This window comes from Coturnix japonica, unplaced genomic scaffold, assembly GCF_054131305.1.
Source record: "Coturnix japonica strain WE unplaced genomic scaffold, WE-NBRP24 Scf050, whole genome shotgun sequence".
Classification (NCBI taxonomy): domain Eukaryota; kingdom Metazoa; phylum Chordata; class Aves; order Galliformes; family Phasianidae; genus Coturnix; species Coturnix japonica.
In genome coordinates, this window is record NW_028188953.1 from 1,269,950 (window position 1) to 1,295,058 (window position 25,109).

The following is a 25,109-nucleotide window of genomic DNA, read 5'->3' on the forward strand; positions in this document are numbered from 1 at the left end:
GATAACAGAGCTTGGTTCACCCAGCAGTCTCCATGCCTTCTCATGCTGCTGAAGGGAAGCAGCCCAATCCAAATTACTGCTTGTTAAGATGAACGATACAAGGCTTAAGTCAGGATGTGAAGTTAACAACGCAAGGCTTAAGTCACATTTTAACAGCAGGAGTTAACAGCAAAATGAAGGGGGCTGCACCCCATCTCCTGCCCTCTGCAGGCTCTCAATAAGCGAGAGGCTCAGCTTTAAAACTTTTATTCTTTATTATTATTATTATTCTTTATTATTATTATTTCTCAACATTTCAAAAAACTAGATCTCCATTTAATTCTTATTTTAGCCAAAAATATTTTGAACTAGCTCTGTAACGCCAACAGGAAAAAAAAAAATTAATAATAATAATACCAATCCACCAACAAAAAAAAAAGAAGTAAAACACAACTGGGTGCGATCAGAGTCTCTCCGGTGGGACAGGATTCAGCTGGAAACTCAACAAGCAGCTGAAAAAAGGGAAGAGAAAATAAATATCCCCACCTCAGAGAGCTCCTTAAGCTGCGAGGGGAAACCAGGCTGCTTCCCACTCTGAGTGGCCTCAGGGGTGGAAGTTGCCTGGTTGGTTTCTTTTTTTGCACCCTCCCTGGCCTACGTGGCCCTAAATAAAGTGCCAGGCCCACAAGAAATGGTTGGCGAGGGAATGATGGGGCAGGGGGAGAGCTGGAGACCCCAACCACAGAGGGGGGAAGAAGAGCAAAAGGGGAAGGTGGGCAAGCAGCAAAGTAGGAAGGTTTGAGGTCCAAGTGGTGGCTGGGTGGGAGGTGGGCAGAAGGTGATGCCCCAAAACTGGAAAATAAAGAAATGAGGCTCCTTGGTGCATCTGAGTGACTTTGAGAAAGCGATGTCCAATAGGGCACAACGTACAGAGCCCAGCATCCTCAACTCGAGCTCTGTATCCAGAGAGCAAACAACGCAAAGCTCGACCACAGGCTTTAAATAAAACAGGGCAGAGCGCATTGAAAAGCTGCTGCGAGGACTGGGAAAGGCAAGAGGGGAGCCCATAGCACCAAGAGCTGAAGGGAAAACCTCCAGCAAGGAGATTGGATCCCTTCTGCAAACCAAACCACAGCCTGGGATCGTGACCCCATCGAAGAGCTGGGATGAGGACAGGAGAAAGGAGGGAAGAGGCCTTGTGAGCAAGCAGGTGCGAGACAACAAGTGCAGCTGTTGGGTCCCAAAGTGAGACCCAAAAGATGAGGCAGGGGGGGCAAAAAAAACAAAAAGGGGGAGAAAAGATGAAATCAGAAGCTGGAGGGTCATCAGGTGCAGATTTTGATACGAGTGCCCTTAGCCAGGATTCGGAAGAAGGGGAAGATGCGCTCACGGAAGGAAGCGTTGAAGGTGTGGATGTGGGTCATGCTCTCAGCGTTGTAGAAGCAAAGCTGACCCCGTTCATAGTCCAAGTAGACACCGAAGCGCCTGGGTCGCTCGCTGGGTGACAAAGCCGTCTGCTCCGTGGCCGTCAACGCTTGGTACTTCTTCCCATTAGTGCCAACGCACCAGATCTCCCTTTTTGGATGAGGCCCCATGGGTTTTTCTTTACGTCGAGCCGTCTCACGTGCAGCCCCGACCGCCCAACCTTTGCGACCCCCGACTTCTACCTCCCAATAGTGACGACCTGTGGTGAAACCCTGGGATCCCAGGACGCAATAATCGGAGTCGAAACGTTTGGGGTTGTCGGGGAGTTCCTGACGTCGCTCTGCCAGCTTCACGCTGCGACGGTCCAGGGAGAGGCTGAGGCGAGGGTGAGCGGTGTCAGGATCCAGTGTGATGTCAGCTGGAAGGAAGGGCACATAAAGAGGTTGGTTTGGGGATCATCTAATGCCTTTTTTATCCCCCCACCCTTGCACCCCAGCCCTAAATATTCATCTAGTCGTGCGTCTGAGTTTGAGGCACCCACCTCTCCTTTATGGTGAATCCGCATCACCCCCTGTTATATGGAGGAGCGACAATTTATAGTAAATCCAGATCCACACCGCCCCATTATATGGAGGAGCTATGATTTATAGTAAATCCAGATCCACACCGCCCCATTATATGGAGGAGCTATGATTTATAGTAAATCCAGATCCACACCGCCCCATTATATGGAGGATCTACAATTTATATTGAATTCAGATCCACATCACCCCCTGTTTTAAGGAGGAGCTATGATTTATGGTGAATCCAGATCCACATCACCCCATTATATGGAGGATCTACGATTTATGGTGAATCCAGATCCAGATCCCCCCGTTTTATGGAGGAGCTACGATTTATGGTGAATCCAGATCTACATCACCCCCTGTTATATGGAGGAGCTATGATTTATGGTGAATCCAGATCCATATCACCCCGTTTTTATGGAGGAGCTATGATTTATGGTGAATCCAGATCCCCATCACCCCCTGTTATATGGAGGAGCTATGATAGGGGGAAACCCAGGACAAGGCAGAAAGGAAAAGCATAGGGAGAACAGAGCTTAAAGGATCACAGGGCTGCAAACCATGGGAGCACAGAGATGGAAGGGGAACCCCAAGAAGGGAAAGGCCAGGCCAAGTGGGAGGCAGCCCCCAGGCCAAAGTGGGTGGATCTATGGAAGGAAAAGGACTTTCTCACCCCGTGGGACTTTGCTGAAGGCTTTCTCCATCTTTCTCATCACCACATCCTGCAGGAAATAGTTGCGGTATTTCTTCCCCACGTCCACCAGCACCATCTCGGGCTCCTGGAATTTGATGTTCTCACATCTTGGTGTTTTTTTTGGTGGGGAAGAGGAAAACAGAGAATTTCAGCAGCAGGAAGGAAGTGAGGAGGCCCTGCATGAAGCCAATACGTGCTTTGGATACACCAGAGTAGGGCACGGATCGGCTAAACTGGTTGCACTGGTGCAGCCAGCCTCCCCCACCCAGCAGACAGAGCTGGGATAGAACCACACGCATCCAGCATGGCTGAGAACTCCCAGCACTGCCCCATTTGTCTGACAAGATGGGGAGAATCATTCCTCCAGATTTAAGGACTTTTGCTATGGCACGAGGTCTGCATGGGCTCAACCATGCTACCAAAAACCAAGGCCAAGATCTCCCCACCCTTCTCCTCTCCTAAACAGCCCCACTTGTTCTCCAGATCCTATTTATACCCCCCATCAACCAGAAGTTTCCATCACCAACACAGCTTTCCCCTTCATTACCAGGCCCCAAACGTGCCGGTCTCACGGGATTTAAAATAAAAAAGCTCAAATGCTGTTTTTTAACATTAAAAAAAGGTTATTTACAGTGAAAAAAAAAGATGCAAACAAAGTCACTGACCTGATAAAAGTGCCTTTGATGTCCTGTGGGAAGGAGGCAGCGAGGTGGGAAAGAGAAGGAAAGGATTAGGGAGGGCTGATGCCAATCCCACCACCGTTGCTCCCAATAAATCCTCTTATCAGCCACAACTCAGCACACTGAGCCAGGATGATTCCCTTCCCCATAGGGAACAAAGCACTAAAGACACAGCCCTCACATTGCTGGAGGCTTTCCTTGCTAAAACAGACCCTAAATCACTCAGGGCATCCCCTTTTCTTCCTATTTTCCCCTCAAAAACCACCACAAGGAAGGGTAGGGAAGCACCCATCCCACCAACTAAAGGCATTTTCTTAACGACACAGGAGCTTTCTGGAGCATTATTCCCACCATCGTGTTATCACACCTTGCCATAAAGACAAGGAAAGGGATGGAAGAAGACCTTGAGCAGCTGCAGTCCGTCCTGTTTGCTCTTATCTTCTGCCTCCGCGATAAGGCGGCTGAGGGCTGCACTCTGCTCCTCCAGCTGGCTGATATTGCTGCTCTGCCGGGCTAACAGGCTTTCATAGCGCTCCTCCAGCTGGTGCAGCAGCAGCACGTGCTCCCCAATGAGGAACTGGTGGAGCAGCTCGAAATCGGACTCGAATTCCTTGATTTCCAGCTTCATCTTCTCCTGCAGAGGGAGAAAAAGCATTGAGGGAGTTGCTGTAAGAGGGGGGAGGGTGAGAGATCAACTCGTTTTCATGGTGCTGTGCTATGCTTCCCTTTGGTTTTTAATCACACACCATAAGCTCAATGCATCTAAATGCACCGCAGCCAGAACTAAGCGAAGCCTGCACAGGTTTAGATGTAGAGCATCCTCAAATGAGGGACATCAGTTCCCAAAACACCAATTCCCACTCAACACAAAGCTCTTGTTAAGCTCTAAATTCAACTGGGAAACAGTTTCCATGCCCTCACAGCTTAATAATTACAGGAAAGGGAATATGATGCCTCCATGAGAGCTCAGAGCAGCAGCAAAGCTTCTCTCCCTGCTCAGCCACCAAGGCACAACACCCAGCAGTAGCAATAGTTGGAAATGATGATCTTTGTGGCCTTTCCCAACCCTTATGATTCTTTTATATGAGCCTACAAAGCACAGAAACCTTCATCTCTTACCCTCAGCTCTGTGATCTTCTCCTGCTCGTTCGACTTCTGCTTCAGCACCGCATCCAGCTTCTTCTTCAGCGGCTCCAAGTGACTCTGGAGTTTGTACTGAGGGAAGAAAACACAACTCAGCAAACCCTGTTTGCATCAATCCCCTCTTGTCCTCTCCTCCTTTTGTCCCTTAATTTAATGGCAGACCTGAAAACGGAACCTCAGAGCCAACTTTCACACCACTTCCCTTTTGAGGAACTGCGCTGGGAAGGTGTTTTCAAGCAGAAAATGGATACCCAGACCTTTCCACCTCCTCATAGCAGCGTGTGGTTTCTCAGCCTCCCACGATTCCAACCCAACCAGCCCAGCAAGACATACCAAGCTTGATCCCAACCTCACTTTCCCTTTAAGCCTCCACTTCCCCCACCACAACTCTTCCCTCCAACCCCCACCTTCTCCACTAACAACCCTTCCCCAAACTCCACCTTATAATCCTGCACCACCTCCTCCAAGGGCACGACGCTGTGATGCTTGTGGCTCCTCGACTCCCTGCACACCACGCAGATCGCTTGCTCATCCACCTCACAGAACAGCTTCAAAGGTTCCTGGTGTTTCTCACAAAGATTCGGACGCCCCCGACCTCCCGTTGCCGCCAGGATCCCCGTGTTCCCCCCAGGACCCCCTGAAGCTGATGGGCTGGTGGGTGGAGCGAGGCGTTGAGGGTGAGGATGGAGCTGTCGGATGATCTGCACCATGTTGGCCAACTGGAGGTTGGGTCTGAAATTCCTCTGGAAGAAGGTTTTGCGGCATTGGGGGCAGGTGAAGGTTTGAAGGCGTCGAGGGCGGGCGGGAGGAGGGCTCTGAGCTTCGTCTTCCTCCTCCTCCTCTTCCTCCACGTCCTCCTCCATCACGTCCTCATCGTAATCGTCGTCCCCAAAGTAGAGCTCTCCTTGCACCCCTCCTCCGTCCCACAGCTCCTCTTCCACAGGGTCTGAGAATCACAGAATCATTAGGGCTGGAATAGGGATCATTGAATCCAACCCCCCACAATGTGCCCTCCGTGTCTTTCTTGTAGGGAGAATGAGACCCATATCTGAGGGGTGGCCTCACCAATGCCAATACAGAGGGACAGTCATCTCCTGCTTCCATTATCTGCTCTATTTCTGATACAAACCAAGATACCACAGGCCTTTCTGGCTCACGTTCACCCCCAAATCCTTCTCCCTCTCAGCCCCTCTGCTCCAGGTAGAGCTGCATGGGGTTGCTGTGACCTCAGTGCAAGACCTGGCCCTTGCTCCTCCTCTATTCCAACCTATTGCCATCAGCCCAAATCCAAACCCCTCTATAAGGCCCCTGCTTTGCTGTATTCCACCCTATTGCCCTCAGCCCCAATCCAGACCCCCCTATAAGGTCCTTGGTCCTGCTCTATTCCACCCTACTGCCCTCAGCCCATCAGGCTCAGCCCAGACCCCTCTATAAGGCCCCTGCTTTGCTGTATTCCACCCTATTGCCCTCAGCCCCAATCCAGACCCCTCTATAAGGCCCTTGGTCCTGCTCTATTCCACCCTCAGCCCATCAGGGTCAGCCCAGACCCCTCTATAAGGCCCTTGTACCTGCTGTATTCCACCCTATTGCCATCAGCCCCAATCCAGACCCCTCTATAAGGCCCTTGGTCATGCTCTATTCCACCCTATTGCCCTCAGCCCATCAGGCTCAATCCAGTCCCCTCTATAAGGCCCTTGGTCCTGCTCTATTCCACCCTATTGCCCTCAGGCCCAATCCAGACACCTCTATAAGGCCCTTGGTCCTGCTCCATTCCACCCTCAGCCCATCAGGCCCAGTCCAGACCCCTCTATAAGGCCCTTGGACCTGCTCTATTCCACCCTATTGCCCTCAGCCCATCAGGCTCAGTCCAGACCCCTCTATAAGGCCCTTGGACCTGCTCTATTCCACCCTCAGCCCATCAGGCCCAATCCAGACCCCTCTATAAGGCCCTTGGACCTGCTGTATTCCACCCTATTGCCCTCATGCCCAATCCAGACCCCTCTATAACGCCCTAGATCCTGCTCTATTCCACCCTATTGCCCTCAGCCCCAATCCAGACCCCTCTATAAGGCCTTTGCGTCCTGCTGTATTCCACCCTCAGCCCATCAGTCTCAGTCCAGACCCCTCTATAAGGCCCTTGGTCATGCTCTATTCCACCCTATTGCCCTCAGCCCATCAGGCTCAATCCAGTCCCCTCTATAAGGCCCTTGGACCTGCTCTATTCCACCCTATTGCCCTCCGCCCCAATCCAGACCCCTCTATAAGGCCCTAGATCCTGCTCTATTCCACCCTATTGCCCTCAGGCCCAATCCAGACCCCTCTATAAGGCCCTTGGTCCTGCTGTATTCCACCCTATTGCCCTCAGGCCCAATCCAGACCCCTCTATAAGGCCCTTGGACCTGCTCTATTCCACCCTATTGCCCTCAGCCCATCAGGCTCAGTCCAGACCCCTCTATAAGGCCCTTGGACCTGCTCTATTCCACCCTCAGCCCATCAGGCCCAATCCAGACCCCTCTATAAGGCCCTTGGGCCTGCTGTATTCCACCCTATTGCCCTCATGCCCAATCCAGACCCCTCTATAAGGCCCTAGATCCTGCTGTATTCCACCCTATTGCCCTCAGCCCCAGTCCAGACCCCTCTATAAGGCCTTTGATCCTGGTGTATTCCACCCTCAGCCCATCAGAGTCAGTCCAGACCCCTCTATAAGGCCCTTGGTCCTGCTCTATTCCACCCTCGGCCCATCAGGCCCAGTCCAAACCCCTCTATAAGGCCCTTGGTCCTGCTGTATTCCACCCTATTGCCCTCAGCCCCAATCCATACCCCTCTATAAGGCCCTAGATCCTACTCTATTCCACCCTATTGCCCTCAGACCCCTCTATAAGGCCCTAGATCCTGCTCTATTCCACCCTATTGCCCTCAGACCCCCCTCTAAGACCCTCCAACCCTCAACAGACCAACACAACCCCCCCATCTTCCCACCCCCTACAACCTGACCCCCCATAAACCCACCCAACAAACCCCCCAATACCTTCCCACAACTCTCCCTCCTCCTCCTCCTCCTCCACGTCGCTCCACATGTCGTCGTCATCCTCCTCCCCTCCTCCATCCTCCTCCTCCTCCTCCTGCTCCACGTCCAGCTCTTCCTCCCCCAGCTCCTCTTCCTCCTCCTCCTCCAGCTCTTCCTCCTCTTCCTCCTCCTCCAAAGCCGCGGCCCCTCCGCTCTCTTCCAGCTCGGCCTCTCCTCCTCCTCCTCCTCCCCACAGCTGAGCGATGCAAACCCGGCAGAAATTATGGCCGCAACCGATCGACACCGGCTCCACGAAGTAATCCAAACAAATGGCGCAGATCGCCTCTTCCTGAAGAGTCTCCACCGGGTTCAACCGACCCGAAGACGCTCCATCTTCACCCACCGGATCCATGGGGAGGCCCCGAGGCCTCACAGCAACCCCCGGTAAGCTCCGGTCCTATCTCGGGCCTAGTGAGGCCTAGTGCGGCCTAGTCGGGCCTAGTGAAGCCTACGCCGCTCCTCACAGCGCTCCCCCCGCAGCGCCGCTCTATCCCCCCCCTTCCCACCGCCGCCGTCGTTCCTCTATGGTACGAACTCCGCCAACCCAACGGCGGCACTTCCGCTTTCCGGTCTTAAGCCACGCCCCCTTTTCTCCATTATCACATGACAGGAAGTTCCCGTTGGACGTCAATCAACCCACGCCCCCTCTTTGCTAATCACATGACCGGATGTGGCTAGAGCGTCGCTAAGCAATAAGTGGACGCTCTAGGCAGGGGGAGGGGAGGACTTCCGGTTTCTCTATGTCCCGGTAGTTCCAATGGGGCCTATGAGTTGTATGCGGGTTTCTGTAGTGTAGTGGTTATCACGTTCGCCTCACACGCGAAAGGTCCCCGGTTCGAAACCGGGCAGAAACACGGCTCACCCTTTTCATATCTCCACTTTTAAACGTTTTATTTTGCCCCTTTTTTTCACTTTTAAACGCTTAATTTCGCCTTTTTTCCCCTTTAAACGCTTAATTTCGCCCTTTTCACCTTTTAATCATTCCATTTTGCCCTTTTCCCCCACTTTTCACCCCATTTCTTCTCCCCCCCCGCCCTGCAGCGCTGGGATCCCATAAGGATAGACCCCATTTCCCAACGCAGTCCTTATAGCCCTTAATTACCAGGATAATTAACACAGCGATTAATTAGCGCCTCAATTAAGGTAATTAGTGCCTCTATAACCACCATGTAATAGCGCTTATAGAGGGCTGTATATAGGAGCCCGGCTAGCTCAGTCGGTAGAGCATGAGACTCTTAATCTCAGGGTCGTGGGTTCGAGCCCCACGTTGGGCGCTTCCATTTATGCTGCTTTTTTTTGGCCCGTTTTTCCCTGTTCTAAACCCAAAACCCAACAGGAACCTCATGGCCACTCAGAACCCAACAAGAACCCCATAGCAGAACCGAACCGGAACCTCATAGCAGAACCCATGGCCACTCAGAACCCAACAGGAACCCCATATCAGAACCCAAAAAGCACCCCATGGCAAAACCCAATAGGAACCCCACATCAGAACCCAACAAGAACTCCATAGCAGAACCGAACCAGAACCCAATGGCCACTCAGAACCCAATAGGAACCCCATATTAGAACCCAATAGGAACCCCATATCAGAACCCAACAAGAACCCCATAGCAGAACCCAATGGAACCCCATAGCAGAACCCAGCACCACTCAGAACCCAATAGGAACCCCATATCAGAACCCAACAAGAACCCCATAACAGAACCCAATAGGAACCCAATATCAGAACCCAATAGGAACCCAACAGGAACCCCATAGCAGAACTGAACCAGAACCCCATGGCCACTCAAACCCAATAGGAACCCCATAGCAGAACCCATAAGAACCCCATACCAGAACCCAACAAGAACCCTATATCAGAACCCAACAGAACCCCATAGCAGAACCCAACAAGGACCCCATAGCAGAACCCAATAGGAACCCCATAGCAGAACCAAACCAGAACCCAATGGCCACTCAGAACCCAACCGGAACCCTATATCAGAACCCATAAGAACCCCATACCAGAACCCAACAAGAACCCCATAGCAGAACCCAGCACCACCCCATATCAGAACCCAACAGGAACCCAACAAGAACCTCATAGCAGAACCCAACAAGAACCCTATATCAGAACCCAAATAGAACTCCATAGCAGAACCAAGCCAGAACCCAATGGCCACTCAGAACCCAATAGGAACCCCATAGCAGAACCCAACAAGAACCCTATATCAGAACCCAATAGGAACCCCATAGCAGAACCCAACAAGGACACCATAGCAGAACCCAACAGGAACCCCATAGCAGAACCGAACCAGAACCCAATGGCCACTCAGAACCTAATAGAAACCCCATATCAGAACCCATAAGAACCCCATACCAGAACCCAACAGAACCCAACAAGAACCCCGTAGCAGAACCCAATGGAACCCCATATCAGAACCCAGCACCACTCAGAACCCAATAGGAACCCCATATCAGAACCCAACAAGAACCCCATAACAGAACCCAATAGGAACCCAATATCAGAACCCAATAGGAACCCAACAGGAACCCCATATCAGAACTGAACCAGAACCCCATGGCCACTCAGAACCCAACCGGAACCCTATATCAGAACCCATAAGAACCCCATACCAGAACCCAACAAGAACCCCATAGCAGAACCCAGCACCACCCCATATCAGTACCCAACAGGAACCCAACAAGAACCTCATAGCAGAACCCAATAGGAACCCTATAGCAGAACCCAACAAGAACCCTATATCAGAACCCAAATAGAACTCCATAGCAGAACCAAGCCAGAACCCAATGGCCACTCAGAACCCAATAGGAACCCCATAGCAGAACCCAACAAGAACCCTATATCAGAACCCAATAGGAACCCCATAGCAGAACCCAACAAGGACACCATAGCAGAACCCAACAGGAACCCCATAGCAGAACCGAACCAGAACCCAATGGCCACTCAGAACCTAATAGAAACCCCATATCAGAACCCATAAGAACCCCATACCAGAACCCAACAAAACCCCATACCAGAACTCAACAGAACCCAACAAGAACCCCATAGCAGAACCCAGCACCACTCAGAACCCAACAGGAACCCCATATCAAAACCCAGCAGGAACCTCATAGCAGAACCCAATAGGAACCCCATAGCAGAACCCAACAACAACCTTATATCAGAGCCCAACAAGAACTCCATAGCAGAACCGAACCAGAACCCAATGGCCACTCAGAACCCAATAGGAACCCCATATCAGAACCCAACTGGAGCCCCATACCAGAACCCAACAGAACCCCTTATCAGAACCCATAAGAACCCCATACCAGAACCCAACAGAACCCCATAGCAGAACCCAACAGGAACCCCATATCAGAACCCAACAGAACCCAACAAGAACCCCATAGCAGAACCCAACAGGATCCCCATAGCAGAACCGAACCAGAACCCCATGGCCACTCAGAACCCAATAGGAACCCCATATCAGAACCCAACAGACCCCATAGCAGAACCCAACAAGAACCCCATAGCAGAACCCAATGGAACCCCATATCAGAACCCAGCACCACTCAGAACCCAACAGGAACCCCATATCAAAACCCAGCAGGAACCTCATAGCAGAACCCAATAGGAACCCCATAGCAGAACCCAACAAGAACCCTATATCAGAACCCAACAAGAACTCCATAGCAGAACCGAACCAGAACCCAATGGCCACTCAGAACCCAATAGGAACCCCATATCAGAACCCAACCGGAGCCCCATATCAGAACCCAACAAGAACCCCATAGCAGAACCCAATGGAACCCCATATCAGAACCCAGCACCACCCCATATCAGAACCCAACAGGAACCCAACAAGAACCTCATAGCAGAACCCAATAGGAACCCTATAGCAGAACCCAACAAGAACCCTATATCAGAACCCAAATAGAACTCCATAGCAGAACCAAGCCAGAACCCAATGGCCACTCAGAACCCAATAGGAACCCCTTATCAGAACCCATAAGAACACCATACCAGAACCCAACAGAACCCCATAGCAGAACCCATTGAACCCCATATCAGAACCCAACAGAACCCAACAAGAACCCCATAGCAGAACCCAACAGGATCCCCATAGCAGAACCGAACCAGAACCCCATGGCCACTCAGAACCCAACCAGAGCCCCATATCAGAACCCATAAGAACCTCATACCAGAACCCAACAGAACCGAACAAGAACCCCATAGCAGAACCCATTGAACACCACTCAGAACCCAACAGGAACTCCATATCAGAACCCAACAAGAACCCCATAGCAGAACCCAATAGGAACCCAACAGGAACCCCAAAGCAGAACCGAACCAGAACCCAATGGCCACTCAGAACCCAATAGGAACCTCATATCAGAACCCAACAGAACCCAACAGGAACCCCATATCAGAACCCCATGGCCACTCAGAACTCAACAAGAACCTCATTTCAGAACACAATAGGAACCCCATGGCCACTCAGAACCCAACCGGAACCCCATATCAGAACCCAACACCACTCAGAACCCAACTGGAACCCCGTAGCAGAACCCAATGGAACCCCATATCAGAACCCAGCACCACTCAGAACCCAACAGGAACCCCATATCAAAACCCAGCAGGAACCTCATAGCAGAACCCAATAGGAACCCCATAGCAGAACCCAACAAGAACCCTATATCAGAACCCAACGAGAACTCCATAGCAGAACCGAACCAGAACCCAATGGCCACTCAGAACCCAATAGGAATCCCTTATCAGAACCCATAAGAACCCTATACCAGAACCCAACAAGAACCCCATAGCAGAACCCAACAGGATCCCCATAGCAGAACCAAACCAGAACCCCATGGCCACTCAGAACCCAACTGGAACTCCATATGAGAACCCAACACCACTCAGAGCCCAACTGGAACCCCATAAACAAGAACCTCATATCAGAACCCAACAGAACCCAACAAGAACCCCATATCAGCTCAAGGCTCAGCCTTTGGGGCCGGATTCTTATCAGCAAGGAGATAAGGAGGACTAAGGGTTCCCTATGGATTAGGAACCTAAGGGTTCCTCTATGGATCAGAACCCATATCAGAACCCAACACCACTCAGAACCCAACTGGAACCCCATAAACAAGAATCTCATATCAGAACCGAACCAGAACTCCATATCAGAACCCAACCCTATTCAGAACCCAACTGGAACCCCATAAACAAGAACCTCATATCAGAACCGAACCAGAACTCCATATCAGAACCCAACCCCACTCAGAACCCATTGAACCCAATGGCAGCTCCGTCCCCGTTGCACACCCTGCACATCGAATCCTCGTGCTCCATCTGCCTGTGTTACTTCCACGACCCCGTTTCCATCCCATGCGGACACAACTTCTGCCGCGGTTGCATCACGCGCTGCTGGGCCGGGCTGGACTCTCATTTCCCATGTCCTCAATGCAGGAAAATCACATCGCAACCGAGTTTTCGTCCGAGTATTGAACTTGCCAACATCGCCAGCATCGCGAGGCAGCTCCGCGCTCAATGCAACGCCTGGTGCAACCAGCACCCGGAGGGTTCGAGGCTGTTTTGTAAGGAGGATGGAGAGCCCGTGTGTGCTCAATGCGATGGGTTCAGGGATCATGGGGGTCACACGGTGCTGCCGGCGCAACAGGCGGCGCGGGAGTACAAGGTATGGGGATAAAGCTGCGTGTATCATCCCCATATGTCCCCTATATCCCCCCATATCAACCCATATCTCCCCATATCATCCCACATCCCCCTGTATATACCCTATGTACCCCAATATCCCCCTATATCCCCCCATAACCCTCCATATCCCCCCATATCTCCCCATATCATCCCCATATACCCCCATATCCTCCCCATATCCCCCCACAACCCCCCTATGTCCCCCCATAACCGCCATATCCCCCCATATCTCCCCATATCATCCCCATATACCCCCATATCCCCCTATATTCCCCTATATCCCCCCATATCTCCCCATATCCACCCCACATCCCAACTATATCCCCCCATAGCCCCCTGTATCCCCCCAAATCCCCCCCTATCTCTCCATATCCTCCCCATATCCCCCCATAACTCCCCATATCCTCCCCATATCCCCCCCATTCCCCCCACAGCCCCCCTATATCCCCCCATATTCCCCTATATACCTCCATAACCCCCCTATGTCCCCCCTATCTCCCCATATCCTCCCCATATCCCCCCATAACTCCCCATATCCTCCCCCATATACCCCCATATCCTTCCCATATACCCCATATCCCCCCCACAACCCCCCCATATCCCCCTATATACCTCCATAACCCCCCCATATCCCCCTATATCCCTCCATAACCCCCCCATAACCCCCATATCTCCCCATATCCTCCCCATAACCCCCATATCTCCCCATATCCTCCCCATATACCCCCATATCCCCCCACAACCCCCCTATTTTCCCCCATATCCCCCCATATCCCCCCATATCTCCCCATATCACCCCACTTTCCCGTATATCCCCCCCATATCCACCCCACATCTCCCCTATATCCCCCCATAACCCCCCATATCTCCCCATATCCTCCCCACATACAAAGCCCCTCCCATCCATAAGGAGGAATTTTAAGTGGGAAAACGGGTTTTTCCTCCCTTCTTTTGGCACAGGAAGAAATCCAGGCCCGACTCCGAGCTTCAAAGGAGGAGAGGGAGAAATACCTGGAGAGCAGGAAAACTGGGGGGAGGACAGGGCTGTATTTGGTGGGTAACGTATAACAACACATAACAACACATAACAACACATAACAACACATAACAACACATAACACCCCGCTTCCATCCTACCCTGTTTGTTACGCTGTTATTTTGGGGGCAGATCTTGTGTTTTTGGCTCATATCTGTGTTGGGAACGGGGCCAAACTTGTGGTTATCAGCTGGGGTTATAAAGTAAGGACTGTGTTAATGAGATAAGGGTGGAGAGACTCCTAAAGTGCTGTAAATAAACCTATTTGGGTAAGGTCCCATTGACCCTAATGGTAAATTCCCACTGGGTTTGGTGTTCGGATCCCATTGGTTTTGGGGTTCAGTTCCCATTGACCCTAATGGTAAATTCCCATTGGGTTTGGTGTTCAGATCCTATTGATCCCAGTGTTAAATTCCCACTGGGTTTAGGGTTCAGACCCCATTGACCCTAATGTTAAATCCCAATTGAGTTTAGGGTTCAGATCCCATTGACCCCAATGGTAAATTCCCATTGGGTTTGGGGTTCAATCCCCATTGGTTTTGGGGCTCAGAACCCATTGACCCTAATGGTAAATTCCCATTGGGTTTGGTGTTCGATTCCCATTGGGTTTAGTGTTCAGATCCCATTGATCCCAATGCTAAATCCCCATTGGGTTTGGTGTTCAGATCCCATTGACCCTAATGGTAAATTTCCATTGGGTTTAGTGTTCAGATCCCATTGTTTTGGGGGTTCAGTTCCCATTGACCCTAATGGTAAATTCCCATTGGGTTTGGTGTTCAGATCCCATTGATCCCAGTGTTAAATTCCCACTGGGTTTAGGGTTCAGATCCCATTGACCCTAATGTTAAATCCCAATTGAGTTTAGGGTTCAGATCCCATTGACCCTAATGGTAAATTCCCATTGGGTTTGGGGTTCAATCCCCATTGGGTTTGGGGTTCAGATCCAATTGACCCTAATGGTAAATTCCCATTGGGTTTGGTGTCCAATTCCCATTGGGTCTGGGGTTCAGATCCCATTGATCCCAGTGTTAAATTCCCACTGGGTTTAGGGTTCAGACTCCATTGACCCTAATGTTAAATCCCAATTGAGTTTAGGGTTCAGATCCCATTGACCCTAATGGTAAATTCCCATTGTTTTTGGTGGTAAATTCCCATTGACCCTAATGGTAAATTCCCATTTGGTTTGGGGTTCAATCCCCATTGCTTTTGGGGCTCAGATCCCATTGACCCTAATGGTAAATTCCCATTGGGTTTGGGGTTTGATTCCCATTGGGTTTTGGTGTTAAGATCCCATTGACCCCAATGCTAAATCCCCATTGGGTTTGGTGTCCAATTCCCATTGGGTCTGGTGTTCAATTCCCATTGGGTTTAGTATTAAATCCCCATTGCTTTTCCTTACCTATCCCCCATACCACCCCATCCCAATCCCCCATAGGATCCTCCTGCCCCTATTCCACCCCACTGACTTTCCCTCTCATCCCAATAGGATCAAACCAAGAAGGAAGGGAAGCGGATCGTGTGCGAATTCGATCAATTGCGTCAATTCCTAAAGGAAAAAGAACGTTTCCTCCTGCTCCAGTTATCGGACCTGGATCGAACCGTCACCAAAGTGCAGGAGGACGCGGTGACGAAGGTGTTGGAAGAGATATCGCACCTGGACACCCTGATATGGGAGATGGAGGGCAAATTCCAACAGCCCGATAGTAAATTCCTACTGGTGAGAGAACCCAGTGGGTTGGCTGGGGAATGGGGGGATGGAGCAGAGCCTAAGAACCTGAACTCAGCCTATATGGGGGGATATAGGGGGTTATGGGGGGATATAGGGGGATATGAGGGTATATAGGGGACATATGGGGAGATATGGGGAGATATGGGGGGATATGGGGAGATATGGGGAGATATGGGGGGTTATGTGGATATAGGGGGGGATATGGGGGGATATGGGGGGATGTGGGGCAATATGGGGGGATATGGGGAGATATGGGGGGATATGGCAGGATATGGCAGGATATAGGGGGATATGGGGGGATATAGGGGGATATGAGGGTATATAGGGGACATATGGGGTGATATGGGGAGATATGGGGGGATGTGGGGTGGATATGGGGGGATATGGGGGGATATGGCAGGATATGGAGGGATATAGGGGGATATGGGGGGATATAGGGGGATATGAGGGTATATAGGGGACATATGGGGAGATATGGGGGGATGTGGGGTGGATATGGGGGGATATGGGGGGATATGGCAGGATATGGAGGGATATAGGGGGATATGGGGGGATATAGGGGGATATGAGGGTATATAGGGGACATATGGGGTGATATGGGGAGATATGGGGGGATGTGGGGTGGATATGGGGGGTCATGGGGGGATATGGCAGGATATGGCGGGATATAGGGGGGTTGTGTGGGGATATAGGGGGATATGAGGGTATATAGGGGACATATGGGGAGATATGGGGGGATGTGGGGGGATATGGGGAGATATGGGGGGATATGGCAGGATATGGTGGGATATAGGGAGATATGGGGTGATATAGGGGGATATGAGGGTATATAGGGAACATACGTGGTGATATGGGGAGATATGGGGGGTTATGGGGTTATGGGGGGATATAGGGGGATATAGGGTTGCTGCTTGGGGAGGGGGGGGGGTCACACCACGGGTCGGGTGGTCTTTGCTGCTCATTGCCTTATGAAGGGGCAACCCTTGGTGCTCATCTTCTGACCCATCTCTCCTCTCTCCTCCCACCTTTAGGACATCAGGAGGCTCTTGAATAGGTAATGTGGCCCCTTCCTATTCCCACCCTGTTGTTTTTATGGCTCCTGGGGGAGGATTACAGAGGGATCCTATGGGACAAAGGGATGTTGTCCCCAGGCAAATATCCTCATCTTAAAGCTTCTCCCGTTGAGAATATAATGAACAACCAACCCAACAGGACACAATGTTCCCCCCATCCCCATCCTTCCTTCGCAGCTGTGAGATGATGAAGTTCAACCCCCCAGCAGAGATTTCCCATGTTCTGGAAAGAAGATTGGAGGATTTCCTTCAGAAGAACGTCGCGGTGAGACGGACCCTGAGGCAATGCCAAGGTATCGAGTTGGGTTGGGGTCTCCATGTTGAATAGGGTCATGGGGCTCTTGTGTTGGGGTCTCCATGATTAAGTGGGTCTTGGGGCTCTTGTGTTGGGGTCTCCATGTTTATGAGGGTCATGGGGCTCTTGTGTTGGGGTCTCCATGATTAAGTGGGTCTTGGGGCTCTTGTGTTGGGGTCTCCTCTATGTTTAAGAGGGTCTTGGGGCTCTTGCGTTGGGGTCTCCATGTTTAAGTGGGTCATGGGGCTCTTGTGTTGGGGTCTCCATGATTAAGTGGGTCTTGGGGCTCTTGCGTTGGGGTCTCCATGTTTAAGAGGGTCATGGGGCTCTTGTGTTGGGGTCTCCATGATTAAGAGGATCATGGGGCTCTTGTGTTGGGGTCTCCTTCAGGTTTAGGAAGGTCATGGGGCTCTTGTTTTGGGGTCTCCATGTTTATGAGGGTCATGGGGCTCTTGTGTTGGGGTCTCCATGTTTAAGAGGGTCATGGGGCTCTTGTGTTGGGGTCTCCCCCATGTTTAAGAGGGTCATGGGGCTCTTGTGTTGGGGTCTCCTCTATGTTTAGGAGGGTCATGGGGCTCTTGTGTTGGGGTCTCCATGTTTAAGAGGGTCATGGGGCTCTTGTGTTGGGGTCTCCATGTTTAAGAGGGTCATGGGGCTCTTGAGTTGGGGTCTCCTCCATGTTTAGGATGGTCATGGGGCTCTTGCATTAAACTCTTTGCACTGTGAAGCCCCCAGACCCTTATGGTTTCCCTTCCCCCATCTCCCATAAGGACAAAGCTGAGCTGCAGCCCCTTGGCCTGATGCATGAAGGTGACGTTGTGAATTTGTTCTTCCTTTCAGACAGCCTGATGTTCCAACTGCAAGAGCCAGGTATGGCAGTAATGACAGCCTTGGGGTGGAAGGGTGTGTAGATGGGTCAAAACAATGCAATCCCATAGGGAAGGGTGGAAATGGGGTCCAAATCCTGGTGCTGGTGGTCCTATAAAGCAAAACCTAATAGCATTTTGCTTCCCAACCATGAATGTTGAGCTGTCCCCTTCCCATGTCTTTGCTCCTTAATGCTGCCCTAAAATATGTCTTCTCCCCCATTCTCCTATATCTCCCTTGGGGGACACCCAGGTTGGTGGCAGCCCCACACACCCCATAGAATCCCAAAGGTTGGATGGCAGCCCCACACACCCCATAGAATCCCAATGGTTGGAACAGACGCCAAAGATCACCCAACCCAACCATCAACCCAACACCAACCCATGTCCAAAAGCACCCAGAGAAAGGATGGAAGGAAGGAACCTCTCCATCTCTTCCCAAGCCTAAATCCTATCTTCATTCCCCCTTATGTCCTACAGCCAACGTCACCATGGACCCCACCACCGCTCACCCCAACCTTTATCTCTCCGAAGACCGAAAACAAGTCCGGGGCCAACTGATACCACAAGACCTCCCCGATAACCCCGAGAGGTTCAGCTTTGAGACCTGTGTGTTGGGTTGCCAAGGTTTCACCTCAGGGAGGCATTTCTGGGAGGTCGATGTGGGTCAGGGGGGTGTGTGGGCCTTAGGGGCGGCCCGAGCTTCCATAAAGAGGAAGGGACCCATGAGCTTTAGCCCCAAAGAAGGTGTGTGGGCTCTGGAGGCCTATCACTCCCTTACGTCCCCCCGTGCTAATCTACGTCTGAATGCACTTCCAAGGAGGATTCGGGTCTCTCTGGACTACGAAGGGGGTCGGGTGGCGTTTTTCAGCTCAGATGATGACACCCCCATCTTGGTCTACACCAGAGCTTCGTTCAATGGGGAGAGGGTCCTGCCTTGGTTCAAGATAGGGATGGGGGCTCGCTTGCAAGAAATCACCCCAAATTCCCCCTTAGAGGAGCAGACCGCAAGCGGGCAGCTGATGTCCCATCTGGATTGGGTTGGGTTCAGGTCTCCCCTCAAGATCTGCCCTTGAGATGTCCTTTAGTGAATGGAAGCATCTGATGGGACGTGTGATGTGGTTGCTTGGAGCATCGTGCCAATGGGACCCTCTGCTCTGTGTCTGTTCCCATTGGGGAGCACTGGGATGATCCCTCTACAGGATGGGGAAGCCACCAGAGTGCACTGAAGAGTTGGAAGGAGGTTTATACATCTATCTGGCATCAATAATGGGGCAGATGTGGGGTGTTCTTCAGCCTTTGGTTGCAAATAGCAGCTCCTAGTGTGGGGAGATGGTCTCTGACTTTGTTTTTGATAGTTAATTTCAATTAAACATGTGTTGTGTGTACTCCATTTTCTTCCTCTCTATGGGCTCTGGGTTTGCTTTGGGTCAACAAAGTGAAGAAGAAGAAGAGTTTCTTGGGGTGAGAACTCAACTGAATGGATTCCCTCAAAAACCCATTTTCCCTTCTGAGAAAGCCCAAAAGAGGAAGAAGAGGCACCAAAATAAAGACGGGTCGGTGATTGTAGAACCAAGAAGAGGAACTAAAAGCGAGTGGGAGGGAGCAGGCGACAGAACAACAGATGCGATATGAGTGGGTACCCCATGACCAAACCTCACCTCACCACCTCCCAAAGGTCAAATCTGCAGCTGAAACTTCAATGTTGCTCTTTGATGTGTCGGTATCTTTTCTCATTCCCATTCATCGCTGCTGGTTGGTCTCATTTAATGGGGGAATTTGGTTAAAGAAGCTCTGATTCTCTTCCAAGGTCCTTTTTTTGCACCATAAATCTGCAATGCAGATGGTTTCCAGCCCAGCTGGTTTATCAGGCTCTGCAATCAGTGCTTTTCAGGACACGATGAAACTCATTTGCCCAACGATGTGACTCATTTACCCCATGATCTGACTCATTTACCCAACGATGTGACTCATTTGCCCAACGATTTGACTCATTTACCCAACTACGGGCTCCTTATTTGGGGATGAAAGGCTCTGTGCCCCATAGGAGCTGTTGTAGGGTGTTGGCTTCCAGTTCTTCACCTCCCCAAGCGCCATCCTTCTGGCTCTTCCCCATGGGAAGGGTTTGCTGGGAGTGGAGTTCAACCCCTTCAAACTTACCCAAGAGAATGGGAGTTATCTCCTTCAGTTGGGTCTCAATGGTTGCCATGCAATAATTAAGCATACACATAATGAATGGATTTATTTTAGAGGCAAGTCTGTTTGGCCATGGGGCTCAACACAAGGACAGTGGGGTAGAGATGGTTGGAAAGGTTTCCTCAAGGGCTCAGAGCCAGGACTGTGAGTTCTATGAGTTATAGTTATTGAGAGAGAGAGGTCAAATCCCAAAGACCCTCAGCTTGTGCTTCTCCACATCCCCTTCCCTATTTCCTTTATGGTTTCCCCATCTACAGCCCCTAAAACCCCACACCCCGACAGCTTTTATCCTAAAAGGAAGGTGACAGCGCTGCAAGGTGACATCTCTCAGCATCACCCCAGGACAAGAAACTGGGAGAAAGCTAAAGGACAAACCCAAAGCTCCCAGCCACTAAGAGCAGACCTTGAAGGCTCAACGCATCCATCCCACAGCTCTAACCCCAGACTGGGAAGGAACAGGAAGGGAAAACCCCAACCCCATCAAAGGGTTGAAAGCAACAGGTTCTGTGGGTTACACGGGGGATGAAATTCAGAGGGATATTAGGTTTTCTGAAGGAGGAGAGAGAAGGTCTGTGAGGAAGAAGAGCGCCCTGGAGTGCCCAAACCTGGAGGATCTGGTAGGTGTCAGCTGTTGGGTGGCAACGTGTCATCATTAGGGTCATTCCTCTCCATCCTTTTTGCCCCCTGTGCTTGTAGGACCCTCTTCTTTCTGCCCCAAATTAATGCCATTCTATTTTATGACTTTCTGAGTCTGATTTCTTCCCTTCCTCCACCACCAAATTCAATCATTCGGGTCATTCCTCTCCATCCTTTTTGCCTCTTGTGCTTTTAGGACCCTCATCTTTCTGCCCCAAATTAATGCCATTCTATTTAACGACTTTCTGAGTCTGATTTCTTCCCCTCCTCCAATGAAATTTAATAAGGATTCCAATTCACCATTGAGCTCCTCCAGTGGGTGATGCCCACCCATGAGGTCCCCATATTTCCAGTCCCGCTGCTCTTTATATCCACTTCTTACATCAGAAAGGAAAGCTGAACCCCAACAGAGAGAGTTCAGATTCCAGGCAGCAAAACATTAAACTCTTCTTGCTCTGACAGCTGGAAGACCTGAAAAATGAGATTGAGAAGAGGCAGAAAAACACCATCAAACTCTCCGAGGCGGAAACGAAAGCACAGGGAGAGAAGAGTCAGCATTCGGTGAGTGAATTCCTCTTTATAAGGGGAAAAATCCTTTAGGGATGTCCTCCCCACCCCGACCAATTGGATGGTGGCTTAATTCAGGTGTTTTCCTCTTATTTTACACCATTCCATCAGCCTGAAACCCCCACCAGAATGAGAAGATGGAGGTTTGCAGCCTCCTCTTTCCCCCATCGTTTTCTCCTCATCTCAGTACTCCCAATATTGTAATAGTATTATATTAATGCTATATATTATTATAATATATAATATCAACTTACTGCAGAAGGTCCTCATGTTGTTCTGTTTTAAAAGGGGAAATCCATGGCTGGGTTGGGAGATTAAAATGGGATAGATCTACAGGATTCATTGCCTTGCATGGATGTTCTTGAGTTGGTTCACCTTCTTCATGGAGGGAGACCCAAGATGTCCATCTCTGGTCAAACAGTTCTTTATTGCTATCATTTAAAGACAATTCTTTATCATTTAAAGACAAAATGGACCATATGTTGGAAGACCCAAGAGGTCCATCTCTGGTCAAACAGTTCTTTATTGCTATAATTTAAAGGCAAAATGGACCACATGTCGGATGACCCAAGAGCTCCATTTCTGGTCAATTTTTTATTGCTATCATTTAAAGACAATCCTTTATCATTTAAAGACAAAATGAGCCACATTTTGGGAGACCCAAGAGGTCCATCTCTGGTCAAATAATTCTTTATCATTTAAAGGCAAAATGGACCATATATTGGGAGACCCAAGAGTTCCATCCTTATTTAAACAATTCTTTATCATTTAAAGACAAAATGAACCACATGTTGGGAGACCCAAGAGCTCTATTTCTGGTCAAACAATTATTTATTGCTATCATTTAAAGACAATCCTTTATCATTTAAAGACAAAATGGGCCACATGTTGGATGACCCAAAAGCTCCATCCCTATTCAAACAGTACAACTTTCTATGCTTTAAAGACAAAACGGGTCCATGCACTGACCTGAGTTTCCTCTCCTCTTCCTCTCTTCCATCCCCAGGATGTGAAAAGCCCCATCACCAGGTACGTGGCCTCTCTTCTGTCAGCTTTGCATCAATGACCATGGAGGAGAAAGCTCATCAATGAATGCTCTTCTGCTCCAGGGGAGCTGCGAGATCTGAAGGGTATTTTAGGGATGCAAGGGGACAAGTGTCGCCATCCCCTCCTCTCTCTTAACATTGGATTCCCTGAAGTGATGCCATGCATCAAACACCCTGAAAGATGCATTTATTTCTCCCTCCCAGGTGTGGAAAAGTGACCTTCCAGCTGCCAACAGGAGCTTCTCCAGGGCCAGAAGAGAGGGTCTGCCATTTCTCATGGAGGAACGGCATGAAGGAAACCTTGAAGAAGCTTCAAGGTACTCAGAAGGGTTTTTTGGGTGGGAAATGCTGATATTTGGGTGAAAACCAGCAGCTCATCTCTTGTTCCAGACCCTCTTTAGCAGAGAGATGGTCCGGATCCTCATTAGCAATAGAATAATGCAGAGAGATGGTGGATCAACGGGTTACTCCCGTCAGGAGAAATGAATAGCTGAGACCCAAAGGACTCAATACCTCATTTGCCAAGCTCTTAATTACACATTTTGATGTGATTCCTGAGCTCGTGGGTGAAGGATGGGCTGCTCTCTGTCTCTTCTTCCCCTCCAGCTTCTCCTTTCCTAAGAGTTCTGTTTGCTGAGCATGAGAACCCAAAGCTGCATTACCTGTTAGATGGAGGCACGCCTGGACCCAAAGGCTGTACCCAAAAGGACAAAAATAGATGCTGAGGGAGGAATAACACAAAATCAGGGCAACCAAACAAGTTTTCTTCACCCTTCAGGCCTAGTCTGGCTGTAATTTGGGTTGATGGCCCCCAGGGCAGATTCCTCGCCTTGATAAAGAACCATTTCCCATAAGCAAATATGGAGAGAGGGTTGACTTCATTCATTATCCCAGCCTTCAGATTTCAGCTCTCTCTTTATTTTTTAAAGCATGGGGTTGGGCTGAACTGGTCTGGGTTGGTCTAGGAGATAAAGCACTGTGGGCTTTGCTAGGTAATATCCCATGGATCTCTTTCCTTCCATTTCTTTTCCCTCCATTCACCATTTCTTTTGGCCAATGGAGCAGAAAGGCTGCAGAAATACCTTTATTTCTGGGCATTCTGGAGGCTCAAAACACTTTTAGCACTGGCACGTGAGAGGCAGATCCACCCTTCACCTTCTTACTTTCTTCTTAGGTATTTTCTACCCTTCTTCTTAGGTATTTTCTACCCTGATTCCAACCCATGGCCCCACAGGATGGTTGAGGTTGGAAGGGATGGTCTCATCCTACAACCCTACTCCATTGTGGCCACCTAAAGCACATCCAACTCATTTAGTGCTGGAGGTCCAACCTCTCCACATCCTCATGGCTTCAGCACTGAGGACCCCAAACTTCTCCCTCGTCTTACAACCCCTTATCCTCCACCCCACAGCCATCATCACCCTGGACCCCGACACTGCTCACCCCGACCTCATCCTCTCCGAAGACCTAAAGAGTGTGAAACGTGGGGAAGGACAACGAGACCTTCCTGATAACCCCGAAAGATTTGCCTACTGGCCTTTTGTTTTGGGCCAGCAAAGCTTCTCCGCTGGCCGCCATTGCTGGGAGGTAGAAGTGGGGGATGAAGGGGACTGGGCCATCGGTGTGGCCAGAGAATCCATCCCTCGAAAGGGTCAACTCAACCTCTGTCCCAAAGGGGGAATCTGGGGGGTGGAGAAATGGGGTGGACAGGTCCGGGCTCTCACTACCCACAAGGTGACCCTGTTAGCTCTACGTTGGGTGCCCAGGAGGGTCAGCATCCATTTGGACTACATTGGAGGGACGGTGGCGTTTTTTGATGCCGATGAAGGGGGGCTCATCTTTGTTTTTTCACATGTGTCCTTTGGTGGGGAGAGGGTCCGACCGTGGCTGTGGGTGGTGGGGGTCAGGTCCAAGCTGAGGCTGTGTCCTTAAAACACTGATAAGGGTCACACCACATCCTACAGCCCCAGGGGGCAGCCACCTCCCCATCCATCCCATAGGGAAAAGATGAATTGAGGGCTTGGGTTTTTATGTGCCCTTCATCCCCATTGATCTATTGACACGGAATCATATTGATATGATATTGACTGAGGTGATATTGTTAAGTAGTACCAAGCAAGAGAAAAACAGGGCAAAAAAAAGGGGGGGGAAAGTGTTGCGCTGGGTGACTAGAATGTAGAAAATGGTGGTCAGAAGGGAAAATTCCACCCAAAATTGGGGCAGAAAGGCAAATTTCCCCAGGGTTTGCTTGATCAGGTACATTTGTCCCCATCTGAGATGGTCACCTTCAAACCAAGCGGTCCACTCTTCTTATAGGGTTGTTATTTGAAACCTCAGAGTATACAATAATTAGTAATAAAACACTTAATTGTCCCCTCTGTGTCTTTCTCTCTTCTGTTTCTCCCCA

General features: G+C 50.3%; 3 protein-coding genes and 2 non-coding genes across 11 annotated transcripts; 4 read left to right on the top strand and 1 right to left on the bottom strand.

Annotated features, from left to right (window-relative positions):
* Window positions 1–235: 235 nt before the first annotated feature.
* Window positions 236–9,012, bottom strand: TRIM41 (tripartite motif containing 41). Its single transcript, XM_085532777.1, has 7 exons — window positions 7,516–9,012; window positions 4,928–5,433; window positions 4,464–4,559; window positions 3,748–3,978; window positions 3,330–3,352; window positions 2,644–2,771; window positions 236–1,822 (listed from the first exon to the last, which is right to left on the bottom strand). Exons 1-7 carry the CDS (start codon window positions 7,904–7,906, stop codon window positions 1,305–1,307), a joined length of 1,893 nt encoding a protein of 630 aa, XP_085388903.1. The 5' UTR covers window positions 7,907–9,012; the 3' UTR covers window positions 236–1,304.
* Window positions 8,336–8,408, top strand: TRNAV-CAC (transfer RNA valine (anticodon CAC)). The gene has a single exon. It is a non-coding gene; the product is annotated as a tRNA-Val (tRNA).
* Window positions 8,756–8,828, top strand: TRNAK-CUU (transfer RNA lysine (anticodon CUU)). The gene has a single exon. It is a non-coding gene; the product is annotated as a tRNA-Lys (tRNA).
* Window positions 9,013–12,439: 3,427 nt separating the features above from the next.
* Window positions 12,440–20,776, top strand: LOC107321537 (E3 ubiquitin-protein ligase TRIM39-like). Of its 7 annotated transcripts, none has more exons than XM_085532792.1 (7): window positions 12,440–13,238; window positions 14,219–14,311; window positions 15,781–16,011; window positions 17,055–17,077; window positions 17,274–17,389; window positions 18,232–18,261; window positions 19,697–20,776. In XM_085532792.1, exons 1-7 carry the CDS (start codon window positions 12,627–12,629, stop codon window positions 19,723–19,725), a joined length of 1,134 nt encoding a protein of 377 aa, XP_085388918.1. In that variant the 5' UTR covers window positions 12,440–12,626; the 3' UTR covers window positions 19,726–20,776. The 7 variants fall into 7 exon arrangements, 5 of the variants coding, with proteins under 5 accessions (XP_085388918.1, XP_015734022.2, XP_085388919.1 ...); XM_015878536.3 differs by lacking the exon at window positions 19,697–20,776 and adding an exon at window positions 18,738–19,650; XR_014940867.1 differs by having other exon boundaries at window positions 12,441–13,238; window positions 18,162–18,261.
* Window positions 20,777–20,848: 72 nt separating this feature from the next.
* Window positions 20,849–25,075, top strand: LOC107321535 (E3 ubiquitin-protein ligase TRIM39-like; the record flags this gene model as incomplete). Its single annotated transcript, XM_032448010.2, has 5 exons — window positions 20,849–21,070; window positions 21,552–21,650; window positions 22,663–22,685; window positions 22,907–23,019; window positions 24,114–25,075. Coding segments are annotated over 5 exons (978 nt in total), but the record flags the coding sequence as incomplete, so codon positions are not given.
* Between the last annotated feature and the right edge of the window lie 34 nt (window positions 25,076–25,109).